Genomic DNA, 27,628 nt, shown 5'->3' with positions numbered 1-27,628 from the left:
GCGCCCCGCCAGGGGAGGGGCCTCGGGACGTGGCGTCAGAGGCGGGGCCTCGTAGCGTCACATCAGGGGCGGGGCCTTGTGACGTGGAGTCAGGGGCGGAGCCTTGTAGCGTCACATCGGGGGCGGGGCCTCGGGACCTGGAGTCAGGGGCGGGGCCTCGCAGCGTCACATCAGGGGCGGGGCCTTGTGACGTGGCAGCAGGGGCGGAGCCTCGCGGCATCCGGACGGGCGCTGCGTGGAGGGGCGGGGTCGGCGCGGCGCGTTCCAAGATGGCGGCGAACGTGTTCCCCTTCCGCGATGCCCGTGCCGCCCCGGACCCGGTGCTGGAGGCCGGGCCCGCGTACCAAGGGCCACTGCCGGTGCCGCTGGTGCTGGACAACGGGTCGTTCCAGGCCCGCGCCGGCTGGGCGTGTCCCGGGCCGGACCCGGGCCCCGAGCCGCGCCTGCAGTTCCGCGCGGTGTGCGCCCGCGGCCGGGGCGGGGCGCGAGGCGGGGCGGGCCCGCAGGTGGGCAACGCCCTGGGCAGCCTGGAGCCGCTGCGCTGGATGCTGCGCTCGCCCTTCGACCGCAACGTGCCCGTCAACCTGGAGCTGCAGGAGCTGCTGCTGGACTACAGCTTTCAGCACCTCGGCGTCTCCTCGCAGGTGAAAGCGTGCCGGGCTGGGCCGGGCTGGGCCGAGGGGGTGGCGAAGTCCTGCAGAGGAGGGATGTGGCTTAAATTTTAAGATGATCACTGTGGCTTCTGTGGTGGAGAATGGGCCGTCAGGTAGACAGCGAGACCGATTAGGAGATTGTTGACATTAACCCGGGATGATGGCCACTTGTTGGATTCTGGAGACAGAGACATGATTTTTTTTTTTCCCCGCAACTGAGAATTGAACCCAGAGGCATTCTACCTTCGAGCTATACTCCCGGCCCTATTTTTTTTTTACAACTTTTATTTATTTTTTATTTCCCAGCACCCCCTTTTTGTGGTACTGGGGTTCCTGGCAACCCTGCTACCTCCGGGCTACACTCCCAGGTCTGTTTTGTTCTTACACTTTTTTTTTTTTTTTTTTTTTTGGAAACGGTCTCTTAAGCCAGCCTGGCTGGCTTCGAACCTGTGCCATCCTCCTGTCACCATCCTCCTGTCTCCGCCTCCCAAGCGGAAATTAAGAGCGTGTGCCACCACGCCCCGGCTCCCAGCCCCATTTTTAATTCTTTATTTTGAAACAGTTGCTGAGGGCCTCACTAAGTAGCTAAGGCTGGTCCTGAACTTGATTCCTCCTGGGAGTACAAGCATGGGCCACAATACTCGGTTGAGTCAACGTGATTTACTGACAGTTCGGATGAGGTTTAACCTCATAACTTTAAATTGACCCTTCTTTAATATTTTCCAAAACAGCATCGATTAAAGATGAGATGTTTTATAATTGCTTTTCTTTAGGTTTTTTTTTGGGGGGGGGCGGGTCTGGGGATGAAACCCAGGGGCATTCGACCCCCGAGCTACACCCTGCCCTATTTTTTATTCTTTATTTGGAAACAGGGTCTCTCACTAAGTTGCAGAGGGCCTCACTGAGTAGCTGAGGCTGTCAGCCAACCACTATCCTCTGGTGTCAGCCTCCTGAATGCTGGGATTGGAAGCGTGCGCCACCACCCTGGGCTTGGTCGGGTTTTTGACTATGGACCAAAGGCAAATGTTGCTCAGCAGTAAGGATTTAGTGTAATTGCAGAGCTGAGGGCAAAGGTGCACACTTGTAATCCCAGTACTCCGGAGGCTGAGACGGGAGGATCACAGGTTCTAGGCCAGCCTCAGCGACTTAGTGAGGCCCTCAGCAATTTAGCAAGACTGTTTCAAAGTAAAAAATAAAATAGGGCTAGGCGTGGTGGCGCACGCTTGTAATCCCCGTGCTTGGGAGGCGGAGACAGGAGTATCGTGCAGGTTCGAAGGCAGCCTCCCTGGCTTAAGAGACCCTGTTTCCAAATAAAAATAAAATAAATAAAAAAGGTCTAGGAGTGTAACCGGAGGTAGAAGGGTTTCCAGGAACCCCAGTACCACCAAAAAAAAAAAAAAAAAAGGGAACTAGGTGTGGAGCCACACACTTGTAATCCCAGCATTTGGGAGGTTGAGAGTAGGATCGTGGTTCGAGGACAGCCTCAGCTACTACTTAGGCCCTCTGCAATGAGACCCTATTTCAAAATAATAAAAATCAGGGCTGGAGGTGTAGCTTGAATGTAGAATGCCCCTGGGATCTATCCCCAGTACCACAAAATAAATAAATAATAAAATAGTGCTGGGATTGTAGCTCAGAGGCAGGGAGGCCCCTGGTTTCAATCCCTAGGGGAGAGAGAGAGAAGGAAGGAAAGAAAGAATTCGATCATCACTCACCTCTTTGTCCTTTTCTTTCATGCAGGGCTGTGTTGATCATCCCATAGTTTTGACAGAAGCTGTGTGCAACCCGCTATATTCCCGCCAAATGATGTCAGAGCTGCTTTTTGAATGCTACGGGATTCCCAAGGTCGCCTATGGAATAGACAGCCTCTTCAGCTTCTACCACAATAAGCCAATGAACTCAGTTTCTGATGGGCTCATCATTTCCTCTGGATACCAGTGTACTCATATTTTACCCATCTTAGAAGGGAGGTGAGTTGTGCTTGTGGCATTTGAGTTCTGTTTTGAGAAGCACTTAAGAAACATTTATTTGGTACCTACTGTAAAGGTGGAATAGAAAGAGCAAGTACTAGATTGTAAAGTACTAGATTGTAAAGTACTAGATTGCAAAGTACTAGATTGTAAAGTACTAGATTGTAAAGTGAGCTGGATTTAGCGCTGACCTACATTACTGTATAGCCATGAATCAGTCACTTCACCGATCCTTTGTGACCTTCTGGAGGGAGTTTGAATAGTCTTCTTAGGTCCATCTTTAATCTGTGGTTCTAGAATTTTATAATTCTCATTTATGGTGAGATAATATTGTACTGATAGGTAGTAGGCCTGCAATAAAAATGTTTTGAATAAGTTAGTTGAAAATTTTTAATTTAGACCATCTTTGTATTCTGGAGTTAGTTTTTTTGTTTTGTTTTGTTTGTTTTGTTTGTTTTTGGTGGTACTGGGGTTTCTGGAAACCCTTCTACCTCAGGCCTACCCTCTCAGACCTATTTTATATTTTTATTTGGAAACAGGGTCTCTTAAGCCAGCGTGGCTGGATTTGAACCTGAGTGATCCTCCTGTCTCTGCCTCCGGAGCTTGGGGATTACCAGTGTGCGCCACCACGCCTGCTTCTGGAGTTAATTTTTTATTATGAAAAAAAAAATATATTTTTTGCAGTACTGGGTATTGGACCCCCCCCCCAGGCATTCTAACTTTGAGCTATACCCCCAGCCCTATTTTTAAATCTTTATTTAGAAATGGTTTCATTAAGTTGCTGAGGAGCTCACTAAGTAGTGAGGCTGGCTGTGAACCGGGGATTCTCCTGTCTCAGCCTCCCAAGTACTGGGATTACAAGTGTTCCCCACCATGCTTGGCTGTTATGAGACTTTTAAAATTTAAAACTTTTTCAGCTAGGTTTTGTGGTATACACCTGTAATACCAGGACTGGGGAAGCTGAGACAGGAGGATTGCAGATTCAAGGCATTCCATCTTTGAGCTACACCCCTTTCCCTTTTTATTTTTTATTTTGAAACAGGATCTTGCTAAGTTGTTGAGGGTTCAGTCCTTAGTAACACACATGTGTGCACACACGCGTGCGCGTGCACACACACACACACATATGTTCTTAATTTATAGTTAGGCTTTCTCTCATTGTCTGATAAGAGACTAGGCTAGCATTGTTCTCTCCTGAGGTTTCTTATGGTATACACCACAGGAAAGCACTTTTACTTCGGAGTTGAATGCCTGGGTTTGCAGCCCTACTAAGGATGAGGTACTTCTCTACTTAGTTCCCTTAGTTGTAGAATTGGGAAAAACTGATTTTCCTCTTAATCCAAGGATGAGATTTCCTTAAAGATAAAAGTAATTCTTAGCCGGGCATGGTGGCGCAAGCTTGTAATCCCTGAGCTTGGGAGGCGGAGACAGGAGGATCCCGCAGGTTTGAAGCCAGCCTTGCTGGCTTAAGAGACCCTGTTTGCAAATAAAAATATAAAAAATAGGTGTCGAGTGTAGCCCGGAGGTAAAAGGGTTTCCAGGAACCCCAGTACCACCAAAAAAAAAAAAAAAAAAGGTAATTCTTAGGCATTATCAGACACTCCTTACACATGGGGCGCTATATTTTATATAAGCACAATATGCATATGTTAAAGATAACATGTTCTTTTTATACATTATATTGAGAAAACAATATTTTACCCAAAGGAAAGTGATTACCGGTTGGAGCTTATCCTGCTCTGTGCTGGCATCTCCTGGCGAGGTGTGGTACAGCAGCAGCATTCACTGGGCAGCAAGTTCCCAGTGCGCTACCACTCTTACTTTCTCACGTTAAGAAGATATTACTCTGATTCTCTAGTCCTTCGGTTCATGTGGAAGGGGTATGGCCGTTGCAGATTACAGTAAGCCACTGTGTGTGGCAACTTGATCAATTAATTACATCATGGGAAATAGATTGTATAGGGGAGGAGTTCTCAAACTGCCAAAACAGGGGCGTGTGAGGAGCTTATTATTACTTTTTTTGTTTGTAGAAGGGATTGACCCCAGAGGCAGTCTACTTTCAAGCTCTACCCCCCAGCCCAGTTTTATTTCTTATTTTGAAACAGGATCTTGCTAGGTTTATGAGAGTCTCACTACTTGCTGATGCTGTCCTCCAACCTACAATCCTTCTGTTTCAGCCTGTACCGGGATTTCAGGCATGAGCCACCATACCCAGCGTGTGGGAGGCTTATTAAAATGCAGATCCCAGCCGGGCGTGGTGGCGCATGCTAGTAATCCCCGCACTTGGGAGGCTGAGACAGGAGGATCGCTCAGATTCGAAGCCAGCCTCCACTGGCTTAAGAGACAATTTCCAAATAAAAAATATAAGTCTGGGAGTGTAGCCCGGAGGTAGAAGGCCCCTGGGTTCCATGCCCAGTACCACCAAAAAGAAAAAAAAGAAGTTAGATGGCTATGGGTTTGTCTTAGTGTGGATTCCTACCGTGGATAAGAGGTTGGCCAAGGAACTTGAGATTCTTACGACTGTAGTGTTAATTTTATGTCCCCTCACTGGTCTGTTTGTCTGCATTAAATTCTCCTGTCCCCTCCCCCAATAGTCCATATTCTGTTCTTTTTTTTTTTTTTTTTTTTTTTTTGGTGGCACTGGGGGTGGAACCCAGGGGCTTTTCTACCTCCAGGCTATACTCCCAGACCTATTTTTATATTTTATTTGGAAACAGGGTCTAAGTTGCTGAGAGCCTCACGGAGTAGCCGAGGCTGGCTTCGAACCTGCGCAATCCTCCTGTCTCAGCCTCCCAAGCGCGGGGATTACAAGCGTGCGCCACCGCGCCTGGCTCTTACTCTGTTCTTTATGTTGCAAAACATTTCAGTGCTGTTCTCTTGCGTGGCTGCAGGCTGGATGCCAGGAACTGCAAGCGCATCAATCTCGGGGGGAGCCAAGCAGCTGGCTACCTTCAGCGGCTCCTGCAGCTCAAGTATCCTGGGCACCTGGCAGCCATCACTCTCAGCCGCATGGAGGAGATCCTGCATGAGCACAGCTACGTCGCCGAGGACTACGGGGAAGGTATTGGGAGGGCTGCTGCCTGCAGAGGTGGCAGAGCTTGGTGCTGGCAAGCTGTGCGGGGCTGTTACCAGCGTGACTCTGCAGACTCACTTTTTACTCATTTTTTACCCCCTTCCCCTATGATAGTGACTTTTTTTTTTAAGGTACTGGGGATGGAACCCAAGGGCATGCTACCTCCGAGCTCTACCCCCCAGCCCTATTTTTTATTCCTTATTTTGAAACAGGGTCTCACTGAGCTGCAAAGGGCCTCACTAAGTGGCTGAGGCTGTCCACGAACTGTGACCCTCCTGTCTCAGCCTCCTGAATGCTGGGATTACACATGTGCCACCACACCTGGCCCAATAGTTACTTTTTTAAACTAGTCAATTTTTTAAATTGGTAACTTACATAAACAGGTTTCTTTTACAAATGATAGCTTTTGTAACTTGTCTTCAGTACAAGTCTTGGAATTGTACAACCTTCAGCTTTTTCTGGATGTTAAACTTTTTTTTTTCAGTACTGGGGATGCAACCCAGGAGCATTTGACCTCTGAGCTACACCCCCAGCCCCACTTTTTTTTAATTCTTTATTTGGAAACCAGATCTCACTGAGTTGCGAGGGGCTTCACTAAGTAGCTGAGGCTGTCCCTGAACTGCGATCCTCCGGTCTCAGCTTCCGGAATGCTGGGATTACAAGCGTGCGCCACCACGCCCGGCTTGGATGTTAAACATTTTTAAGAGGGAACAAAACATACTAGATTAAACACAGTTTGAATTTAAAAACAAGTGAAGTTGTTTTATCACACATTGAGAATAGAGCCTGTGCTCTAGAAGCATGCATTTCTTTTTGCAGCTTGAGCTTTTGGTTGCCGTGGTCTGTTTTTGTTTTGTTTTGTTTTTTTGGTACTGGGAATTGATCTCGGAGGCATTCTACTTTTGAGATACACCCCTAGCCCTGTTTCTTATTTGGAACCAAGGTCTCGCTAGTTTGATGAGAGTCTCACTACTTGCTGAGGCTGTCCTCAAACCTGTGATCCTCCTGTCTTAGCCTCCCAAGTACTGGGATGGCTTGTGCCACCGTGCCTGGCTTTTGGTTGCTTTTTACATTGGTAATACTTTTAATTATTATTGTCTTATCTCACTAATGTGAAAATAATGTATTTCTCACAAGTTTAAACAAGTCAGAAAAATTAAAGTACTGTGGGCAATACCACTGTAATAGGACTCTGCCCCACAGTATATGGCTGAGTTTTCTTCTTGGCAGTCAAAGGTGCTACTTCAGCTGACCATTCCTGAGCTCTGAAAGGACAAAAGCCACGTGTTTATTTGGAAACAAAAATTGTGGTAAAAACACACATTAAAAAAATCACATAATATAAAAATTGCCATCTTGACCATTTTTTAAGTGTACAGTTCAGTTAAGAACTGTGGTTAAGAACTGTGGTTAAGAACTGTGTCTTAATTTCAGAATTTATTTATTAATCACGTCTTATTCCTGAAATACAAAAAAGTTGGGAAGACAGATGTGGAAAGAAATTTGTGGGGCTAGTGTAGCTCAGGGATAGTGTCTGCTCAGCATGAATGAGGCCCTGGATTGGCTCTCCAGCTCTGGGGGGAAATTACAAGTAGGAATTTGTAAGAACCCTAGTTGCTTGTCAGAGTACACAGCTGAAGCTCAACTCTCTCTGCTTCTCTCTGTTCTCAAGGAGCTTTACTATTGGCTTTTTTAAAAATTTTTGGTGGTACTGGGGTTCCTGGAAACCCTTGTACCTCTGGGCTACACTCCCAGATGTATTTTATATTTTTATTTGGAAACAGGGTCTCTTAAGCCAGCACAGCAGGCTTCGAACCTGCGCGGTCCTCCTGTCTCTGCCTCCCAAGCGCGGGGATGACAAGCGTGCGCCACCATGCCCGGCTGCTCCTGGCTTTTTAATAACCGCCCACCCCCTTGTACAGGTCTGTGACACATGCACAGTATCTGTGTAAGGACATTCATAATCAGGGTACACAGCTCTTCCATCATCCCAGCAAATTCTCTCAAGCCAGCTCTTCACGTCCATGCTGCCCCATCCCAGCCTAGGCAGTCACTTACCTGTTTTCTGTCGCTATAGTGTCATCCTTTCCATAAATGGGTTTGAACAGTATGTAACCTTTTATTTATTTTACACTAGAGGCTGAACTCAAAGGCATTGTACCTCTGACAATACCACCAGCCCTTTATATTTTTGGTTTTTGAAACAGTCTCCCTGGTCTGTTGAGAGTCTTGCTAAATTGCTGAGGCTGTCCTTGAATCTGTGAGCCCCCATTTCAGCCTCCCAAGTACTGGGATTATAGGCATGCACCACCACACCTGACTGTATAACCTTTTTATGTGTGTGTGTGTGTGTGTGTGTGGTACTGGGAATTGAACCCTGGGGCATTGTACCTCTGAGCAATATCCCCAGACCTATTTCATGTTTTTTGAAACAAGGTCTCACTAAGTTGCAGAGGGCCTCACTAAATTGTGGAGGGCCTTGAAAGTTGTTGAGGCTGGCAGTGAACCTGGGTCTTCCTGACTCAGCCTCCCAAGTACTGGGATTACAGTTATATGCCACCAGGCCTGGCTATATATAACCTTTTTTTGTTTTTCTTTTTCTGTGGTACTGGGGATTGAACCCAGGGGCATTCTACCTTTGAGTTATACTCCCAGTCCTATTATTTTTGTATTTCTTACTTTGAAACAGGCTCATTAAGTTGCTGAGGCTTGCTGTGAACCTGTGATCCTCCTTTTTCAGCTTCTCAAGTAGTGGGATTATAGTTGTGTACTACTCTGTCTGGCTGTATATAACCTTTAAAAAATTTTTTTTACTCAGCATTATGTCTTGGAGATTTATTCAAAATGTTGAAAACCTCAGTAGTTTGTTCCTTTTTTAATGTGAGACTATGTTCCATTGTACAGAGGTCCCACTCATTGTTTTATTCATTCATCTGTGAAGGATTAATTGGGTTGTTTATACTTTTCAGTGGTTGTAGGTAGAGCTACTATAAATATTCATGTACAGGTTTTTTGTGTGTAAACCTGAGTTTTTACTTCGCCACAATAAAGGGATTGCTGGGGCACATGATTAATTGTATGTTTAGCTTTGTAAGATTTAGGTTTTGAATTTTTTCTGCTTTAGACTATTTAAATGGGGATGATAGTTTTTTTCTTTCTTTATTTTGGTAGTGGAGATTGAGCCCAGGAGTGTTCTACCTCTGAGCTACAACCCCAGCCATATTTTATTTTGAGCAGGGTCTTCGGCGCTGGACGTGGTGGCGCATGCCTGTAATTCCAGTACTTGGGAAGCTGAGGCAGGATTGCAGATCCAAGGCCAGCCTCAGCAATTCAGCAAGACAAGACCTTCAGCAGCCTAGTGGGATCCCATTTTAAAATAAGCTAATAAGCCAGGCGTGGCGGTGCACGCTTGTACTCAGTTTGCAGCCAGTGTCCTACTACAGAGGCCCTCTGCAACTTTGTGAGACCCTGTTTCAAAATAAAGAATAAAATATTGGACTGGGTGTAGCTCTGAGGTAGAAAGTCCCTGGGTTCAACCCCCACCACTACACCCACACCATCCACACAGAACAACTAATAAAAGGGCTAGGGCTGTAGTTCGGAGGTAGAATGCCCCTAGGTTCAGTCCCTAGTACCAAATTAAAAACAAACCAAACAGAGTCTCACTAAGTTGCTGTCCTCTGGCCCAGAACCTGGGATGATCCTCCTTTTTCAACCTCCCTAAATTAGGATTACAAACTGCTTTTTTGTGTGTATGTTCAGTAGTGGGGATTGAGCCCGGGGGCATTGTACCTTGGAGATACACCTCCAGCCCTTTTTATTTTGAAATAGTCTCGCTAAGTTGCTACGACTGTCCTCGAACCTGAGATCTTCCTATCTCAAATTCACAATTACTGGGATGACAGGCGGGTGCCACCATACCTAGTTCTGAAATTGATTACTTAGAAATGTATTGCTCTGTGTACAATATTTGGAAATTTTTGTTATCTTTCTGTGGTTTATTTCTGGTTTAGTTTCATTTTGTTTAAGAGACTTTCTTTGGTGTCTGTTAAGCTTATTTGTTTTCTGACCGAGGATATAGTCAACTTTGGCAGGTGTGTGTCAGAAGGAACACGTGTGTCCCCACCGTGGCCGGCGTGTCCTGCGGTGTCGGCCAGCGTTGTTGACGGTGTTCTTCCTTCCTGTCTTCCTGTCCATTTTCCATCCGCCAGCTGCACTGGTGGCCGAGCACAGGTAGTGAAGTCTCAGGTGGACTGGTGGATGTTCCTGTTTCTCCTGTCAGTTCTGTCAGGCTTTGCTTTTGGGTATTTGCCTCTTTTGTTAGGCACATGATAGGATTCTTGTATCTTCTTGACAAATTGATGTCTCTTTATCCCTGGAAGTTTTCTTTAAGTCTACTTGAGCACTAATACTGCCATTCTAGTTTCTTTTGCTTGGTTATCTTTCCATACCTATATTGTATTCAGTATTCAGAGTGAGTTTTTTAGTAGTTAGACTTTTTAAAAATGTTTCTTATATCTTTTTTTGTGTGTGTGTGCGCTACTGGGAGTGGAACCCATGGGCCTTCTATCTCTGGGCTATACTCTGAGCCATTTTTTTTTTTTTCTTAATTTGGAAACAGGGGCTTGCTCAGTTGCTGAGGCTGACCTCGAACCTGTGATCCTCCTATCTCCACCTTCCAAATACTGTCATTATAAGCATGCACTACCACCATTTCTGGCTATGTCAGTATTTTAGTTGGGCCGGGCGTGGTGGGACACACTTGTAATCCCCACTTGGGAGGTGGAGACAGGAGGATCACGCAGGTTTGAAGCCAGCCGCGCTGGCTTAAAAGACCCTGTTTCCAAATAAAAAAGTATAAAATAGGTCTGGGAGTGTAGCCTGGAGGTACAAGGGTTTCCAGAAACCCCAGTACCACAAAAAAAAAAAAAAAAAAAAATTTTTTTAGTTGGCATAGTTAGGCCATTTTATAGTTCACTTATGTTTGGATGTAGTTTCACTATTTGGTTATTTGTGGGTTTCTTTTGGTTGTTCCTTCAGTTTATTGTCCCTTTGTTTTTCTGTCCTGCCTTTTAGGTTATCTGCACTTTAAAAAAAATTCCATTCTAGCCGGGCGTGGTGGCGCACGCTTGTAATCCCCGCGCTTGGGAGGCAGAGACAGGAGGATCGCACAGGTTCGAAGCCAGCCGCGCGCGCTGGCTTAGGAGACCCTGTTTCCAAATATAAAATGTAAAAATAGGTCTGGGAGTGTAGCCCGGAGGTAGAAGGGCTTCCAGGAACCCCAGTACCACCAAAAAAAAAAAATTCCATTCTACTTTATTTTTTTTAACTGTTATTTCTGTTTTTTAAAGTGGTTACTCTAGCCATACAATATAGGTAACTTCTCAGTGTCCTTACAGTCGGTATTTACCACCTCAAGTGAAGTGTAGAAATGTTAGCATTAGACCCTCTCCTTCTGCATTTACACTGGCGTTTTCTTAAGTTTATTTCATGCATACCATTGGGAGCCTGTCAGACAGTCATTGGTTTTTTTACTTTAAATTGTCAAACCTTTTCTAAATAGTTTGGGGGGAGATGGGTTGGACCGGGTTTTCATCATTTCCGGTGTTCGAGCAGCCCTCTGGTAAGATTTCTAGCTGAAGAACTGCATTTAGCGGTTCTCGTGGGACAGGTCATGCCCTTCTGTCCCGTCTCATGCCTGCATTTAATTGATGGAGAGGGCTCAGAGATCGCCTGGAGCGTGTATTTTGCATCTTACCTATATCTAGAATCCTGGTACTGACCCTCTGGTGTTTGCTTTCGTAGTGTTTGCATTTCACAACTTCGCAATGGTTTCTTTCAAGAATTGCAGAAGTGGCAGTGCCCTGACTACTACGAGAAGAATGTGCACAAGATGCAGCTCCCGTTTCCCAGCAAGCTCCTGGGCAGCACCGTGCCGGCCGAGGAGCAGCAGGCCAGGCGGCGGCAGCAGCTGCGGCGGCTGCAGGAGCTCAGCGCCCGGCGGCGGGAGGAGAAGCTGCAGCTGGATCAGGAGCGGCTGGGCAGACTGCTCTGCGTTCAGGTGCCTGCAGCCGGCCTGGGTCCTGGCCATAAAACCAGTGGCTATCCAAGTGACCCGTGGGGTCAAGAAGGAGTCTAGGGGATCATCAGACCCGAGGTCATTAGTACAGAGTATAGGATAGCAGGTGTTTCTGTGGACTCAGCTTTATTGACTTATTTTTGCTTGACGATCTCCTGTTTTTTAAATTTTTAAGTGTAGGGTTTATGATGCTGAGTGTACAGACTAAGTTACCTGTGCATTTTGATGAATTTTCATACAGTTATCTGCAGATTCACCCCAGTATCTGCAGTCAGGCCACGAAACAGCATCACCAGCCTCTCGGGCAGCAGCCTCTTCCCTCCCAAATGTGACATTTCTCATGTCTGTCACCTTCGATTAGTTTTGTCTAGTCAGGCTAAGCTGAAGCCAGGATCTGATGGGCTAGGCCCGAGACGGCAGGAGAGCTTTGGGAGCTGGAGGTGTGGTGGTGTGGAGGACAGGCAGGGGAGCCTGGGGAACCCCTCCTGCCAGCCTTCCCGGTGGCTTCTCAGCTGTTCCCTTCCCTCCTTTCTTCCCTTCCTGTTTGTGCTTGCACTGTTGGCCTTGGAGGAAGGATTGTGACTGCTCTGGTTTCAGGAGCTCCTGGAGGATGGCCAGATGGATCAGTTCCACAAAGCTCTGATGGAGCTGAACATGGACTCCCCGGAGGAGCTGCAGTCCTACATTCAGAAGCTCACTTCCGCAGTGGAGCAAGCCAAGCAGAAAATCCTCCAAGCGGAAGTCACCCTCGAGGTGGACGTGGTGGACAGTAAGCCAGAGGTGACCGAAGGCCTTGGGAGGGTTCATTTAGAGAGCAGCCCTTGGTGGGGAGGAAAGGGGCGGTGGGCGCGTGGGAGGAGGAGAGCCAGTGCTCAGTGAATCCGGGTGGGGGTGGGACGGCGCTGCCTCTGCCGGCTGAAGACCCTGCAGAGGGCTCGCACTCCTGGTCGGGCCGCCGTAGGTGGAACTGGAAGAGCCTTGGCACGCCAGCCGTGTGGCGCTGTCAGAGCCCAGCCCTGCTCCTCTGTGGTCGCCTGACAGCCCTGCTCGCCCAGTGACTGCTCTTGTTTTATTAAGTACATCGTGGTGGACAGTGCATCTCCATCTTGATGTTCCCTAAGGATCGGGCTTATGCTTCATACAGTGTATGGGGGATTGAACCCAGGGGCATTCTGCTTCTGAGCTACAACCTCAGACCTATTTTACTTTTTCATTTTGAAACAAGGTCTCACTAAGTTGTAGTTATAGCCTCACTATAAGTGGCTGAGGCTGGTCTTGAACCTATGATCCTCCTGTCTCAGCGTCCCATGTGCTGGGATACAGGTGTATGCTATTACACCTAACTAGTGTATGAATTTTTTTTTTTATAGCAACTAGTAAATATGGTCAGTAAAATGTTTATAGGTTGACTTAAGCTGAGCCTTTCTAAAAAATTTTTTTTGGGTAATAGGGATTAAACCTAGGGGTATTCTACTTCCAAGCTATACTCCAGCTCTATTTATTTATTTATTTATTTATTTATTTATTTATTTATTTATTTATTTAATTTGGAAATAGGGTCGTGCTGAGTTGCTGGGGCTGGCTTTGAACCCAAGATACCCCCTGTCTGTCTCCTAAGAACTGGGATTACAGGGTGTGCCTCCACACCTGGCTGAATAAGCGCTTGATTTTCTCTTTGCTCCTCTGTTCTCTGCCAGTGGTCTGTTAATAAGTGTTGATGTAGCCAGAAGGGCAGAGGGCAGAGCTGAGCTAAATCCCTGGAATCTTAACCTGGGACCTGCAGATCGCTCAGCCCAGAGTCCCTGGCTGGGCTCTTGTCTAGTGCTGGAGCACAGTGTCATTACATGTAGGCAGCACGACTGAGCCTATCGCCCTAGAATTCCAAAACAAAGAACTTTGTTGACTTGTGACATGTTTAAGGCAGGGTTAGGTTAGGCAGAGTAGTTGTTGGTTGTTTTTGTTTGTTTGTTTGTTTTTTGCACACTACGGATGGAACCCAGGGACAATCTACCTCTACCGGCCCTATCTTTTATTCTTTATTTTGAAACAGTCTCACTAAGTTGCAGAGGGCCTTACTAAGTAGCTGAGGCTGGCCGCAAACCCTGATCCTCCTCTCTCAGTCTCCCAGATGCTGGGATTACAAGCATGTGTCACCACGCCTGGCTGTTTTCTTGTTTCTAAATCAACTTTCTTTAAACTTTTAACTGTCCGTGTTTCTTTTTAAAAAAAACTGTAGCTGGGCATGGTGGCGCACATTTGTAATCCCAATACTTGGGAGACTGAAGGAGGAAGATTGCAGGTTCATGGCCAGCCTCAGCTACTTAGTGAGGCCCTCTGCACCTTAGTGAGAGCCTTTTTCACACTGACAAATAAAAAAATAGGACTGAGGTAGAAGGTCCCTTGGTTCAATCCCCAGTTTTGCAAAAATAAATAACTAAACACACCAATAAATGAAACAAACCACTGTGGAGACCTCTGAGTCAGTGTTGTTCATGCTCTGATGTCCAGCGGTGGTTAGTGGCCCCTAGCTGTCTGTCTTTGGCTCAGCAGCAAGTTGACTTTTACCCCAGGAGGCTGCAGCCGAGGGCTGCCTGGCTGCAGCAGGCTGTGAGGAGCAGGCTGAGCCCGGCGCCCCTCTGGGCTGCTGCCATGGGGGAGTTGTGGCCTGTGCTGCGCTTCCCTGCCCCTGAGCATCCCGGGCCAGTTCTCTTGATCACTGCGCCTGCCTCGTTTGCTTCTCCCAGGCCTGTGGGGTGTTTCACGCTGGGGCCGGGGTTTACTCAATTACAGAGCCATGTGGTCTCTGTCCATATCTCTTTTTCATCGTGTTTACTGAATCGGCAGAGAACAAGTTTCTTTATATGAGAGCAGTGCCACGCGCCGAGGAAGGATTTTAGATTTTAAAAGGGGGGAATAAAAGGACTGTGGAGATTTCTGAGCAGTTGGGGAATTAGGTTTTTTCTTTTTTTGTTCGTTTTTCTGCATTTGTTACATGCTGCAATTCAAGGCCTTCTCCATTGATTCACAGATCCTTCCCACACACCTGCTTTATAAACTGCTAGGAACACATCGGATCTCCTGGGCTTGGGAGGTTTTGAAATGTGTTTCAAAAGATTTCTTTCTCTACGGTAAATTTGACGGATTGGCCTGGCACCAAAATTTTAATGGTCAGTTATTTATTGAGGGTGGTTGATAGTCGTTAGAGTCAGAGTCACATTAATGGGATAGGCTCAAGCATGACCTTGGCTAGCTACTTCTACCTTTCAAAAAGTATTTTCAGAAGCTGTGACAGGAGGATCGCGGTTTGCAGACAGCCTCAGCTACTTAGTGAGGCCCTCTGCAACTCAGTGAGACCCTTTTCAAAATAAAGAATAAAAAATAGGGCTGGAGATATAGCTTGGAGGTAGAATGCCCCTGAGTTCCATTCCCAGTTTCACGGGGGGGAAAAAAAAAATAGGGCTGAGGGTGGAGCTCTGAGCCCCTTGGATTCCATCCCCATACCAGAAAAAAGTATTTTCAACAGTGTAACTCGCTTAGATTGAAGGACACATGTGGGCTGCGGTTGAGGTGGGCACTCCTGTGCAGCAGTACTGGCTCACCTGGACTAAACTTGAAGATTCAGCTTAGTTTCCTAGCACCCCTTGTTTTTTTCTACAGGCCAATCAATTTTTTTTTTTTTTTGGTAGTACTGGGGTTTCTGGAAGCCCTTCTAACCGCCGGGCTACACTCCCAGACCTATTTTTTATATTTTTTTATTTTGGAAATAGGGTCTCTTAAGCCAGCACGGCTGGCTTCGAACCTGCGCGATCCTTTTGTCTCTGCCTCCCAAGCGCGGGGATGACAAGCGTGCGCCACCACGCCCAGCCAGGCCAATCTATTCTTGCCCTTGGTATTTTGAAATTATTCTAAGATTTGTAAAGGATGGTGGACCTGGTGGCGCACACTTGTGATCCCAGCATTTGGGAGGCTGATACGGGAGGATCGCAGTTCAAGGACAGCCTCAGCTACTTGGTGAGGCCCTTTGCAACTCAGTGAGACCCTGTTTCAAAATAAAGAATAAAAAAATAGGGCAGGGGGTGTAGCTCGGAGGTCGAATGCCCCTGGGTTCCATCCCCAGTATAAAATTTAACCTGAGCTATACCCCCGGCCCTACTTTTTATTCTTTATTTTGAAACAGAGTCTCACTAAGTTGCAGAGGGCCTCTCTAAGCAGCTGAGGCTGTCTGTGAACTGTGCTCCTCCAGTTTCTGCCTCCCGAATGAAACAAGCGCAGCTTAGGACAGGAGAGGGCGGTAGAACACAGTTTAATATTTTTTACATTTAAAAAAATTTTTGTGGTACTGAGATGAAACCCAGGAGCATTCTACCTCTGAGCTACACCCCAGCCCTATTTTATTTTATTGAAACAGGGTCTCACTAAGTTGCTGAGGTTGGCTAAAAATCTGCCATCCTCCTGTTACAGCCTCCCAAGTGCTGGGATTACAAGCGCCACCATGGCTGGCGGAGAGCACAGGTTTAGACTCATCATTTGTTGGAAAACATGGAGCCAAGTACAAAAGGTCGTCTGGCTCCCCCAGCCAGAGTCAGAGTGGCCCTCTGCTGTCCTCACTGCGCACGGCGTTGGCAGGGCACGCACGGCGTTGGCAGGGCACCCAGCGGCTGCTTCTCTGGCAGGCTTCGGCAAACCAGTGCTCTCTTCAGTTCCAAGGACAGGTGCACTCGTGTCCTTGAATCCCACCCAGTGCATGTGGGGCCTGGCAGCCCTCGGGGAGGGAGGCGACTGGGCGGAGGGTTCTCTGCTAGTTGTAGAGAACGTTCTTTGCACTGAAATTACTAGCTTTGTTCTTTGTGTATCATATCACTTGGGATAAGTGAATATTCTTTTTACCAGTTTTGGTGAGGCTAGTTAAGTTGCTTATTTGTAAGAAGACATGCATTTCAGTGTAACTACACAAACACAAATATGGCTATTTTTGTTGTATCTGAAAACATCTTTGGAAACCCAAAGTTACACAGTCTTCTCTATTCTGGGGGAATCTGAAAGTGGGTCCCAGGGCCCACCACTTAGTGCCAGAGAATGTATGCCAGGGACCAGGGACACAGAGATGATTAAGATGTGATCCCTGCCCTTCTAGATACCTCAGAAAGAGAGGAGGCATAGACCACACTTCACCAGCTGTACCGGAGTTGTGGTAGATATGTTGAGGATAGAGGGGGTTTTGAGCTGGGCTATGAAAGATGGTTTGATTTCAGTATGTAGCCAGTGGGGATGGAGAAACATTCTAGGTGGAAAGAATCATGTGTCGGGGAGGTTGCAGGGTGAGCAAGGACCACGGAGGGGAGTGAGCAGAGGTAACTGTGGTGATCTTTACCAGCCAGGCTAAGGAGCCTGCATTTTATTCTCCAGACATACTGGGCGCTCTTGAAAAACAGCAAAGAAATGGTCAGTAGATCTTCCAGGGTGAAAACTGGTGGCCATGGGCGGCGGGTTAGAGGGGAGGTGGGGCTGCAGTGAGGAGCAAAGTCTGCTGTGCCGCAGGGTGTGGTGGCTCTGGAGGCGGAGGCAGGAGGAGCACACATTGAAAGCAGCCCTGGCGACTTAGTGAGTGCGGTTTCAGAATAGAGGGCCTGGAGTGGAGTTCAGTGCCTGCTGCTTATGTGTGAGGGCCTGGGTTCAACCCCCAGAATTGCGAAAGAAAAAGAAAGGTCGGTAGGACGCCGGCCGTCATACTGCTCCCCCAGGTGTGTGGTGGCGCGGTCGCGAGCGGCGAACTCCGTGGGGCCTGACCTGGAAGTAGAAGGGTGGGCGGGAAAGCAAAGCCCATTCCCGGCTTTCAGTTTGTTGTTCATATGTATTCCTTTTTTCAAGTAGCTTAAATGTTCACGCTGTTACATAAGGTTCTGGAGCTTTGGGCACGCTCCCGTCTCTTCTCTGTGACAGAGAGCTAACAGAGCCAGCCAAGGCTTGCTGGAGGTGCGGGCTCTGCCTTGTTTTTAGTTCTCCGTTCTCTCCTCAGACCCCTGACTTGGAGCAGCTGGAGCCGTCTCTGGAAGACGTGGAGAGCATGGATGACTTCGAGCCCTTGTTTTCAGAGGAAGCGCCAGAAGCGGAGAAGCCCGCCCCCGCCGTCCAGGTTTGTGCGGCCGAGCCTGTGGAGGTATTGGCCTACACCGCTGCTCCAGCCCGCTGCCTGAAGTCCCAGTGGTGTCTTGTGGAAAAGGGGGCAGCTTACGGCATCAGGACTTTTCCCAGTGACTGATTAAGGGTCCAGTATCATAGTCTGAGTGTGAGACACCGCCTGGGCCAGTTCACGGGGTCCGTAGGCGTGTGGCCTGGCTTCTGATGGTTCCGTCTACATTTAAGCCGGTGTCAGTATGCCTGGCGCTCACTGGGACGGCACCTCCATCACTACAGTGGAGTGGATAAGCCGACCGGAGCCAGAGGCTCCGTGGAAGAGGGCGGTTTTACTGTGCAGGAACCTGGGCTGGGAGCTGAGCCAGGCGTTGGGTGGAGACGTCGTTTTTCTGATAGATATTTCCACCGCTGCCCTCCATGAAGTCCCTTCCGGCAACTCAGGGACCACAGCATGAACTGTGTTGGGATTTACAGTTCAGAGGTCAAACAGAAGTAGGAAACTGAATCAAGTCAAGAGAGGGAGGAGCCGGGAGTGGTGGTGCACACTTGTAATCCCAGTACTTAGGATGCTGAGACCAGGAGGATTGTGGGTTTGCGGATGGCCTCAGCTACTTAGGCCCTCTGAACTTAGTGAGACCTTGTTTCAAAATAAAGAATCAAAAATGGGGCTGGGGGTATAGCTCAGAGGTAGAATGTCCCTGTTTCATCCTCAGTACTGCAAGAAAAAAAGAGTTGAGGAGAGGCTACTCTGGCATGAACAGAGGACAGAAAACTGCACTGGAATCAGAGATGCAGATTGAGGAAACTGGCAGCTGGGGTGGTTGTCATTATGGCCTAAAAATATCTCTTAAACCTTGGGTTTTTAAAGCCCGTGTTTAACTTGGCAGCGTACCATCAGCTGTTTGTTGGGACAGAAAGAATCCGCGCTCCGGAAATTATTTTCCAGCCGTCGCTCATAGGAGAAGAGCAGGCGGGGATAGCAGAGACGCTTCAGTACATTCTGGACAGGTGAGATGGCGACGCTTCTTTTCCTTGCGCTTCCTGAGCCCTTTCCTTGGTTTCTTCTCATTGGAAAGATTTGGTGGCTGAGCGCTTGGGAGACCCGCCGCGCTATTCCTTTCATGCGCTGGCACCGGGGGCTCTGTAATTGTTTCTGAACATGGAAGGCTCAGGAGCCTTAGGGACATTTAAGTTTGAGCAACAGGGTGACGTGTACACTGGCTTTCATGTGGAACTTCACGTTATTAAAGACTTTTTTTGTGTGTGTGTGTTACTGGAGGTGGAACCCAGAGGCTTTCTACTTCCGGGCTATACTCCCAGACCTATTTTATATTTTATTTGGAAACAGGGTCTCACTAAGTTGCTGAGAGCCTCACTAAGTAGCTGAGGCTGGCTTTGAACCTGTGTGATTTTCCTGTCTCAGCCTCCCAAGCGCGGGGATTACGAGCGTGCGCCACCACGCCTGGCTTAGACTTGTGGGTTTTTTTTTTTTTTTTTTTTTTTGGTGGTACTGGGGTTCCTGGAAGCCCTTCTACCTCCGGGCTACACTCCCAGACCTATTTTTACATTTTCATTTTGGAAACAGGGTCTCCTAAGCCAGCGCGCACGGCTGGCTTGGAACCTGCGCGATCCTCCTGTCTCCGCCTCCCAAGCGCAGGGATTACAAGCGTGCGCCACCACGCCCGGCATAGACTTGTGGTTTTAAGTGACCCCTAAAATACTGCAGTGCTGTGAAAGGTTTTCCTAAGGCTTTACATTTCTGGGAGTGCATCTCCCCACGAAGGCCTTTTCCCCCAGTGAGTGTTCATAGGTCACGCAGTTTATAGCACTTTTCTATTTGGGGTTGTAATGGGATGGAAGGGTGCATATAGCAACGAGAAAGTGCTTTTTGCAGCTACTTTGGAGCTTGGAGTGGCTTGGAGCTTTGTCTTAATAATAGTGGGAAAGTGACCAAACATGACTAACAAAATATTTATGACACTTTTTTTTTTTTTCCAAAGTACTGGGGATGGAACCCAGGGGCACTCTACCTCCAAGCTCTACCCCCGGCCCTATTTTTTATTCTTTATTTTGAAACAGGGTCTCACTGAGTTGTGGAGGGCCTCATTGAGTAGCTGAGGCTGGCTCCATATCTGCTAGTCCTTGAACCTGCAAACCTCCTGTCTCAGCCTCCTAAGTGCTGGGATTACAAGTGTGTACCACCATGCCCAGCTAAAAGAAGATGAAAAGAAAAAAGTAGGGTGTGGTGGTGCATGCCTATAATCCACATTATTTGGGAAAGACAGGAGGATTTTTGGTTTGGAGCCAGCCTCAGCAATATAGCAAGACTCTCAGCAACTTAGCAAAATAAAAAGGGGTAGGGGTGTAAATTGGAGGTAGAATGCCCCAATGCCTCTAGGGTTCAATCCTGCAGGCACCCCCACCCCTAAAAATAGTCTAGGTGTGGTGGCACACGTCTGTAGTCCCGGCTACTCCGTAGGCTAAGGCAGGAGGATCACTTGAGCTCAGGCAACATAGTGAAGCCCCATCTCAAAACTAAAAATGTGCAAACAAAAAGGGACAGATTGAAGAATGAGCCCTCAACCCAAAGGGAGGTGGGAGTTTTGGGGACTCTGGAAACGTTCTATATCCTGATTGTGGTGGTGGTTACAGGGCAGGTAGATTTGTTAACCTTTATTAAAATGTGTTTAAATTAATCTTTAATAAAGTTGAGTTTTAGAGTCAAGCATGGTGGTGCACACCTGCAGTCCCAGTACTTGGGATGCCAAGACAGGAAGATTGCAGTTTTAAGGCCAGCCTCAGCAAGTAGTGAGACTCATCAGCCTAGCAAGACAGCTTCAAACTAAAAAAAATCAAATAGGGCTGGGGGTGTAACTCAGAGATAGAATGCCCCTGGGTTCAACCCCCAATGCTCCCCCTTCAAAAAATATTTTATTTATTTATATACATACTTAGGTATGTATATAATGTATGTATATACATATATACGTACATTTTGTGTGTGTGTGTGTGTGTGTGTGTGTGTGTGTGTGTGTATACAACAAAGTTGATTTTTAGAAACCGTGCGTTACAAAAACACAAAAATTCCCGTCATGTTAAGGAATTGGCTGACCATCCAAATTAAGGTTAAGACTAGGCAGAAACATTGGACCAACTTTCTGTAGAAATATGAGTGAAAAATGAATGTTCTTTTTTTTTTTTAACTTGACAAACAGTGTTTACCAAGAGCTTGCATCTCCACATCTGAATATGTAAATTGGAGGATCATTTCTCTCCTAGGTACCCAAAGGACGTCCAGGAGAGGCTGGTCCAGAACATTTTTCTCACTGGTGGGAATACAATGTATCCTGGGATGAAAGCCAGAATAGAGAAAGAACTGCTGGAGATGAGGCCCTTTCAGTCTTCTTTCCAGGTTTGTTTAACTGCATGTTGGGAGAAGAGCATCAAGTGTTTTCTGAGTGCAAAAGTGAACGTGTAAATGAGGAAAATGACCATAATTCCGTCATCCAGAGGTGTCCACTCTTGACATTTTTGTGGAATTTTTTTTTTTAGGTATTTACACTTAATTTTGAAGCAGAATGGAAATCATGTTTTCTTTCTTTCTTTCTTTTTTTTTTTTTTTTTTTTTTTGGTAGTGGGAATTGAACTAACCCCAGGGGCATTCTACCTCAACCCACTTTTTATTTTTTATTTATGTGTGGTACTGGGGATTGAACCCAGGGGCATTATACCTCTGAGCTACATCCCCAACTCACTTTTTTTTTATTTATTTATTTATTTATTTATTTATTTAAATACTGGGGGCAGAACCCAGGACATTCTACCTCTGAACTATATCCCCAGCCATACTTTTTTGCTTATTTTGAAACAAGGTCTCAGAGGGCCTCAGTAGCTGAGGCTGTTTGCAAACCTGAATCCTGTTTCTGTCTCCCAAATGCTGATATTACAAGCGTGTGCCACCACGCCTGGCCTTTTTTTTTTTTTTTTTTTTTTTTTTTTTGTGGTGGTACTGAGGGTGAAGCCCAGGGGTATTTTTCTAACTTCAGGGTACACTCCCAGACCTATTTTATACTTTATTTGGAAACAGGGTCTCACTAAGTTGCTGAGAGCCTCGTTAAGTAGCTGAGGCTGGCTTTGAACTTGTGAGATCCTCCTGTCTCAGCCTCCCAAGTGCTGGGATTACAAGCATATGCTACCATGTCTGGCTGGCTATTTTATTTTAATTAATTAATATTTTGTAGTACTGGGAGTTGAACCTGGAGCAGTTTACTTCTGAGCTACACCCCCAGCCCAATTTTATTTTTATTGTTTGTGTGTGTGTGTGTGTGTGTGTGTGTGTGTGTGTATGTATGTATGTATGTATGTAGTATTTTGGTACTGGGAACCCAGGACATTGTGCACTCAAGGCAAGCACTTTGCCACTGAGCTATATCCCAGGTTTATTTTTATTTTAAAACAGGATCTTACTAGGTGAATGAAAGTCTCACTACTTGCTGAGGCTCTTCTCAAACCTGTGATCCTTCTTTCTCAGTCTCATACAGGAGGATCACAGGTTTGTAACCAGCCTCAGCTACTTAGTGAGACCATGTTTCATAACAAAGAATAAAAAATAGGGCTGGGGGTATAGGTCAGAGGTAGAATGCTCCTGAGTTCCATCCTCAGTACCACCGAAAAAGAAAAAAGAAAAAGAATAAAAAGTAGGACTGGAGGTATAATGAGCACCTGTTGCTCAGAGGTAGAATGCCCCTAGGTTCAGTCTCCAGTACCATATACACAAAAAAAGGTAGGCACATGTGTAATAAAATTCAAAGAGTATGAAAGGGTATATGCTGATACTAGGTCATGCTCCCTACCTGTAAGCAAATTGCCTTTCATAAGTTTTCTACATATGTATATTGCTTTATTATGTGAATATTCTTAACCTGTCATGAACATTTTCTTATGTCTTTATTACAGCAAAATTGTAGTATTCTAAAATATTATTTTTTTATGACTAATAGTGTGAATGTCCCATGCCGGGTGTGGTGGCGCATGCTTGTAATCCCCGCGCTTGGGAGGCGCAGACAGGAGGATCGCGCAGGTTTGAAGCCAGCCGCGCTGGCCTAAGAGACCCTGTTTCCAAATAAAAATGTAAAAATAGGTCTGGCAGTGTAGTCTGGAGGTAGAAGGGCTTCCCGGAACCCCAGTACCACTTAAAAAAAAAAAAAATAGTGTGAATGTCCCACAATTTACTTACCAAGTCCCTGATTATGAGGAAACATGGTCGGAGCTCACATGTCTACCAGGCATTCAGGATACTAAGATGTCCTAGACCCAGGACATCTGAAAGAAATAGAGGGGTAACAGTCAAGTAAATGGGCCATGATAGCCCAGAGTGCAGTAGACTTGCCAGCATGGCACCCAGCAGTTTCCAATGTCCTGTGGAGAAGCTTGAGGTCAAGAAGCCCCGCCTTCAGGGTCCATGCTGCACGATGCTGTGTTCAGGGTGGGGTTGGGGTGTAGTCGGGGTCGCCTGACTGCATCAGCACCAGCCCTGGATCCCAGGAAGTCCCGGTCTTCTCAGTGGTGAGGTGGGCATAATCGTAGCACCTGTTGGTGAGACTCAGTGTGCTGGTGCATGCCAAGTGCTCAGCCCAGGCCTGCGTATGTAAGCTCTGAGAGGTTAGCGATTGCATGGGTGTCCCAAGACCACTGCAGGTGTGGTGATTCTCTGGAAGGACGCGCAGGCCTCTGTATGATTGTGCTGGACGGCTTCAGCTACCTCTAGTTAAAGGGTGCAGAGCAAGAGCAGCAGAGACGAGGTGTATGGCAGAGTCCCAGGGGACCAGGCCACGCTGGCTGCGTAAAAACATGTGAGATGTTACCAGATGTTAAAGCTCTCTACAGGCTAAGCAATAGGGTTTTTTTTTTTTTTTTGTGTGTGTGTGTGTGTGTGGTACTGGGGGTGGAACCCAGAGGCTTTCTACCTCCGGGCTATATACCCCAGACCTATTTTATATTTTATTTGGAAACAGGGTCTCACTAAGTTGCTGAAAGCCTCACTAAGTAAGTAGCTGAGGCTGGCTTTGAACCTGCGCGATCCTCCTGTCTCAGCCTCCCAAGCGCGGGGATTACAAGTGTGCGCCACCACGCCCGGCTTAAGCAATAGGTTTTTATGTGGGCCCGCATCGAGAGCATACCACATTCCAGATGTGCAGAAGGAAAGCAGGTGTGCCTGCCATGGTGGCGCACGCTTATAATTTCAGTATTTGGGAGGCTGAGACAGGAGGATCACAGGTTCGTGACCAGCCTCAGCTAGTTAGGCCCTCTGCAACTTAGTGAGATGGTGTTTCAAAATTAAAAAAAAAAAAAATAGGGCTGGGGGTGTATCTTGGAGGTAGAATGACCCTGCCAAAAAAAAAAGAAAAAAGTGTTTAGCATAAACCATAAAAGGTCATGTGACCTATTTACATTTTAGGTAATCCTAGCTACTCTAGAGGCTGAGACAGGAGGATTGAACAGGCACCACAAACCGCTCTCATCAGGCAGTGGTGGGAACCCTCCCCAAGTCTAAGTTCCTCATTCGTGCCAAGGACCAGCATTGTACACAGGCCTTTCCAGGTTGAGCAGGAGGCCTGCTGTGCGCGCTTCTCTTCATGGCTGTTTCCTGTTTGCCATCAGGGACTGTGAAGGAGTCTAAACATGAAAGTCATGTGACCTATTTACGTTTTAGGTAATCCCATGTACTCTAGAGGCTGAGACAGGAGGATTGTAAAGTTGAGGCCAGCCTGAGAGAGGAAGAGAGAGAGAGAGAGAGAGTAAACTGTCAGACAATTTAAGCCAAAATAAAAGCAGAAAAACAATTTTTAGGTCAGCCTCTGTGAGCAAAATTATATTTTTAGGTTTTTTTTTTTTTTTTTTTTCTGTGATACTTGGGATGGAACCCAGGGGAATTCTATCTCCAAGCTGCACTCCCAGCCCTATTTTTTTATTCTTTATTTTGAAACAGGGTCTCACTGAGCTGCAAAGGGTCTCTTGCTGGGATTACAAGCCTGTGCCACAAGCCTGCGCCACCATGCCCAGCAAACCCAGGGGCATTCTACCTCTGAGCTACACCTGTGGTTCTTCTTTCTCAGCCTCCAAGTTGTTGATAGCTTGCTTTGTAACCCATATTTTTTCACTTTCAAATTATTGTTTTTCCCTCTATTAGGTACAAAAGTGTCCTTTTCATGATGGTAATATTCTGTTATTAACCATGGGTCTGCTGCTTTCATTTTGGCACTGGCAGTAGCTTCCATTTATTGAATACTCTGAGGCAGAGGACCAGCCTTATCCTTTCAGCCATAGCAGTGGAGGCTCCTGACGTCCACCCTTAAGAAAATGTCCCCTTTCCCTGGTCCTCGCCATGTGGCAGCCTGTGCAGTCAGATCCCAGATTCACACTTCTCTGTGTGCTGGTTCTGCTTTGTGTGGTCTGTTCCTTATTTCTAAAAGTTCTGAAACCACCATCCAAGTTGGAACTGCTGGAGTTGGTGGAGGGAGGGCGGCAGGTGACTCCAGGAAGCAGGGGGCCCCATTTGAGCTGGCGAGTTGGCCAGGCCAGGCCGGCCGAGGCCCTCCAGCCACGAGCAGCAGGAGTGAAGTGCTGGAGCTTTGCGCAGAACACCCGGCCCTGCTCCGGTACCACTTCTGCCCAGGGCTTACCCCAGGGCCAGAACCACCTCACTCCAGCCCCCGCCGAGCCCGCGCTTGAAGTCGGCAGCGCCGTGGAGCGGAGCCGTGTGCTGGCCCCGCCCGAGGGAGGCTGGCATCAGCAAGGCGCGCCTGCGTCGCATGTGGCGCACTTGCTGTTCCTGCACGCTTTCTTGGAGAGTCAGTATTTCAGCTCAGCTGAGAGGTGTTTGGGGCGCAGTCCTGTGCCGCCGTAGCTCATTGGCCCCAAGTGTATTTCTGAGGGTCCAAGGCAGGGGCTGTAGTTGAACCTGGGGCCCCGGTGCTGGTGGGGACATCCTCCTAGTGAAGGCTCGCTCTCGTTCCAGGTTCAGCTCGCCTCCAACCCCGTGCTGGATGCTTGGTACGGTGCTCGTGACTGGGCCCTGGACCACCTGGATGACGAGAAGGCCTGGGTCACGAGGAACGAGTATGAAGAAAAGGGGGGAGAGTACCTCAAGGAGCACTGTGCCTCCAACATCTACGTCCCCATCCGCCTGCCCAAGCAGGCCTCGCGTGCCTCGGAAGCCCAGGCGACCGGCAGGGGCGCGGGGGCCAGTGGCAGTGGGGCCGGCGAGCAGGGCTAGTCGAGGGCCACTCGGCAGCCTGAAGACGAGACTGCTAGACACACTGGCCCCAGCCTTCTAGGCGCATTTGGCTTCAAAATGGATTTCTCCTGGGAAGAAGAGAGCGGAGGAGCAGCGGGACCTGTCCTTTCCAGAGTTGGGTTCACCAGGGGCCTCCACAGTGCAAGGACTCGGAGCGGCCCTCCGTGGCTCTGGAACCCCTGACGAGCTCAGGCCTCCTGCCAGGTGGAGGCCGAGGTGTGCAGAGGCCGGAGACTGACTGCTTACTGCAATTGAAAGCCCTTTTTTGTTTAAAAAAGTCTTAAAATTATCAGTGTATGTAAAGTAATTCTCGTGTTATAAAAGTGGTCACCCATGAAATCTTAGGAGCTAGAGATTCTTCCCTCCCTTTGCCTCTTCTGAGTGGACAGGAGTGGGTGCGTGGCCCAACTTCTGTTCATACTTTGTTCGGTGGAAACTTCTACCATGTGAGACCTTTCTACAATTTTTTTTTTTTTTTTTTTTTTTTTTTACTGGGGATTGAACCCAGGGACATTCTACCTCCGAGCTACACCCCAGCCCTAGTTTTTATTCTTTACTTTGAGACAGGGTCTCACTAAGTTGCGGAGGGCCTCACTGAGTAGCTAAGGCTGGCTGAGAACCTAAATCCCCCTATTTCAGCCTCCCAAATACTGGGATTACAAGTGTGTGCTACCACACCAGGGTTTCTACAATTTTTTAAACTTCTGTCCTTGTGAGTTTATTTCATAACTTTTTTCTTTTTCTTGTGGTGCTAGGGATTGAACCCAGGGGCACTCTACCACTAAGCTATTCCCCCAGCCCTTTTTAGTTTTTATTTTGAAGCAGGGTCTCACTGAGTTCCCCAGGCTGGCCTTCAACTTAGAATCCTGCCTCAGCCTCCCTAGTTGCTGAGATTATAGGCATGTGCTAGTGTGCCTGGCTCTTAGCTCTTTAAGTTTTTCAGGCCTTTTTGAAGAAATAAAGTGGAGAAGTCAGGCACGTGGCATATGCTATAATTCTAGAACTTGGGAGACTGAGACAGGAGAATCACAGATTCAAAGCTAGCCTCAGCAACCTACTGTTTCCAAAGAAGAAATTAAATAGCCCCGGGGGTGTAGCTCAGATCAGAGGTGGAATGTCCGAGGTCAGTCCCCAGCAGCACGCGGCGTGAATCTAGGCGTTAAGCCCTGCCACAGTCTCAGTCCTCGAGGCTTAGATGCCTCATGTGTCTCCATCTCAGTTGGCCACAACTCCTTACAGAGATTGCTTGGTGAGAACTTTAACTCACCAAGAATTCAGCCCAAAGGCCACTGAGCTGCTCATGACTTGCACACTTAGAGCCTGCGGACCCTCCCCCTCCCCTGTGAAGGGCCACCTGAGGACCTGTTTGCTCATTTTACTGAGAAGCATCAGCTGCACTCCTGCATCTCTCAAGGGCTTGGG

The 27,628-nt window shown here is 47.5% G+C and overlaps 1 protein-coding gene across 1 annotated transcript; it reads left to right on the top strand.

Moving 5' to 3' along the window:
* Positions 1-269: 269 nt before the first annotated feature.
* ACTR5 (actin related protein 5) lies at positions 270-26,185 on the top strand (the record flags this gene model as incomplete). The annotated part of the gene is made up of 9 exons (XM_080716867.1): positions 270-644; positions 2,394-2,623; positions 5,515-5,684; positions 11,540-11,757; positions 12,373-12,555; positions 17,792-17,908; positions 18,779-18,918; positions 21,190-21,322; positions 25,928-26,185. 9 exons carry the CDS (start codon positions 270-272, stop codon positions 26,183-26,185), a joined length of 1,824 nt encoding a protein of 607 aa, XP_080572993.1.
* Positions 26,186-27,628: the final 1,443 nt, after the last annotated feature.

This window comes from Muscardinus avellanarius (genome assembly GCF_963383645.1).
Source record: "Muscardinus avellanarius genome assembly, chromosome: 19".
In the NCBI taxonomy this organism is placed as follows: Eukaryota; Metazoa; Chordata; class Mammalia; order Rodentia; family Gliridae; genus Muscardinus; species Muscardinus avellanarius.
This window is presented reverse-complemented; position numbering and strand designations above follow the sequence as displayed.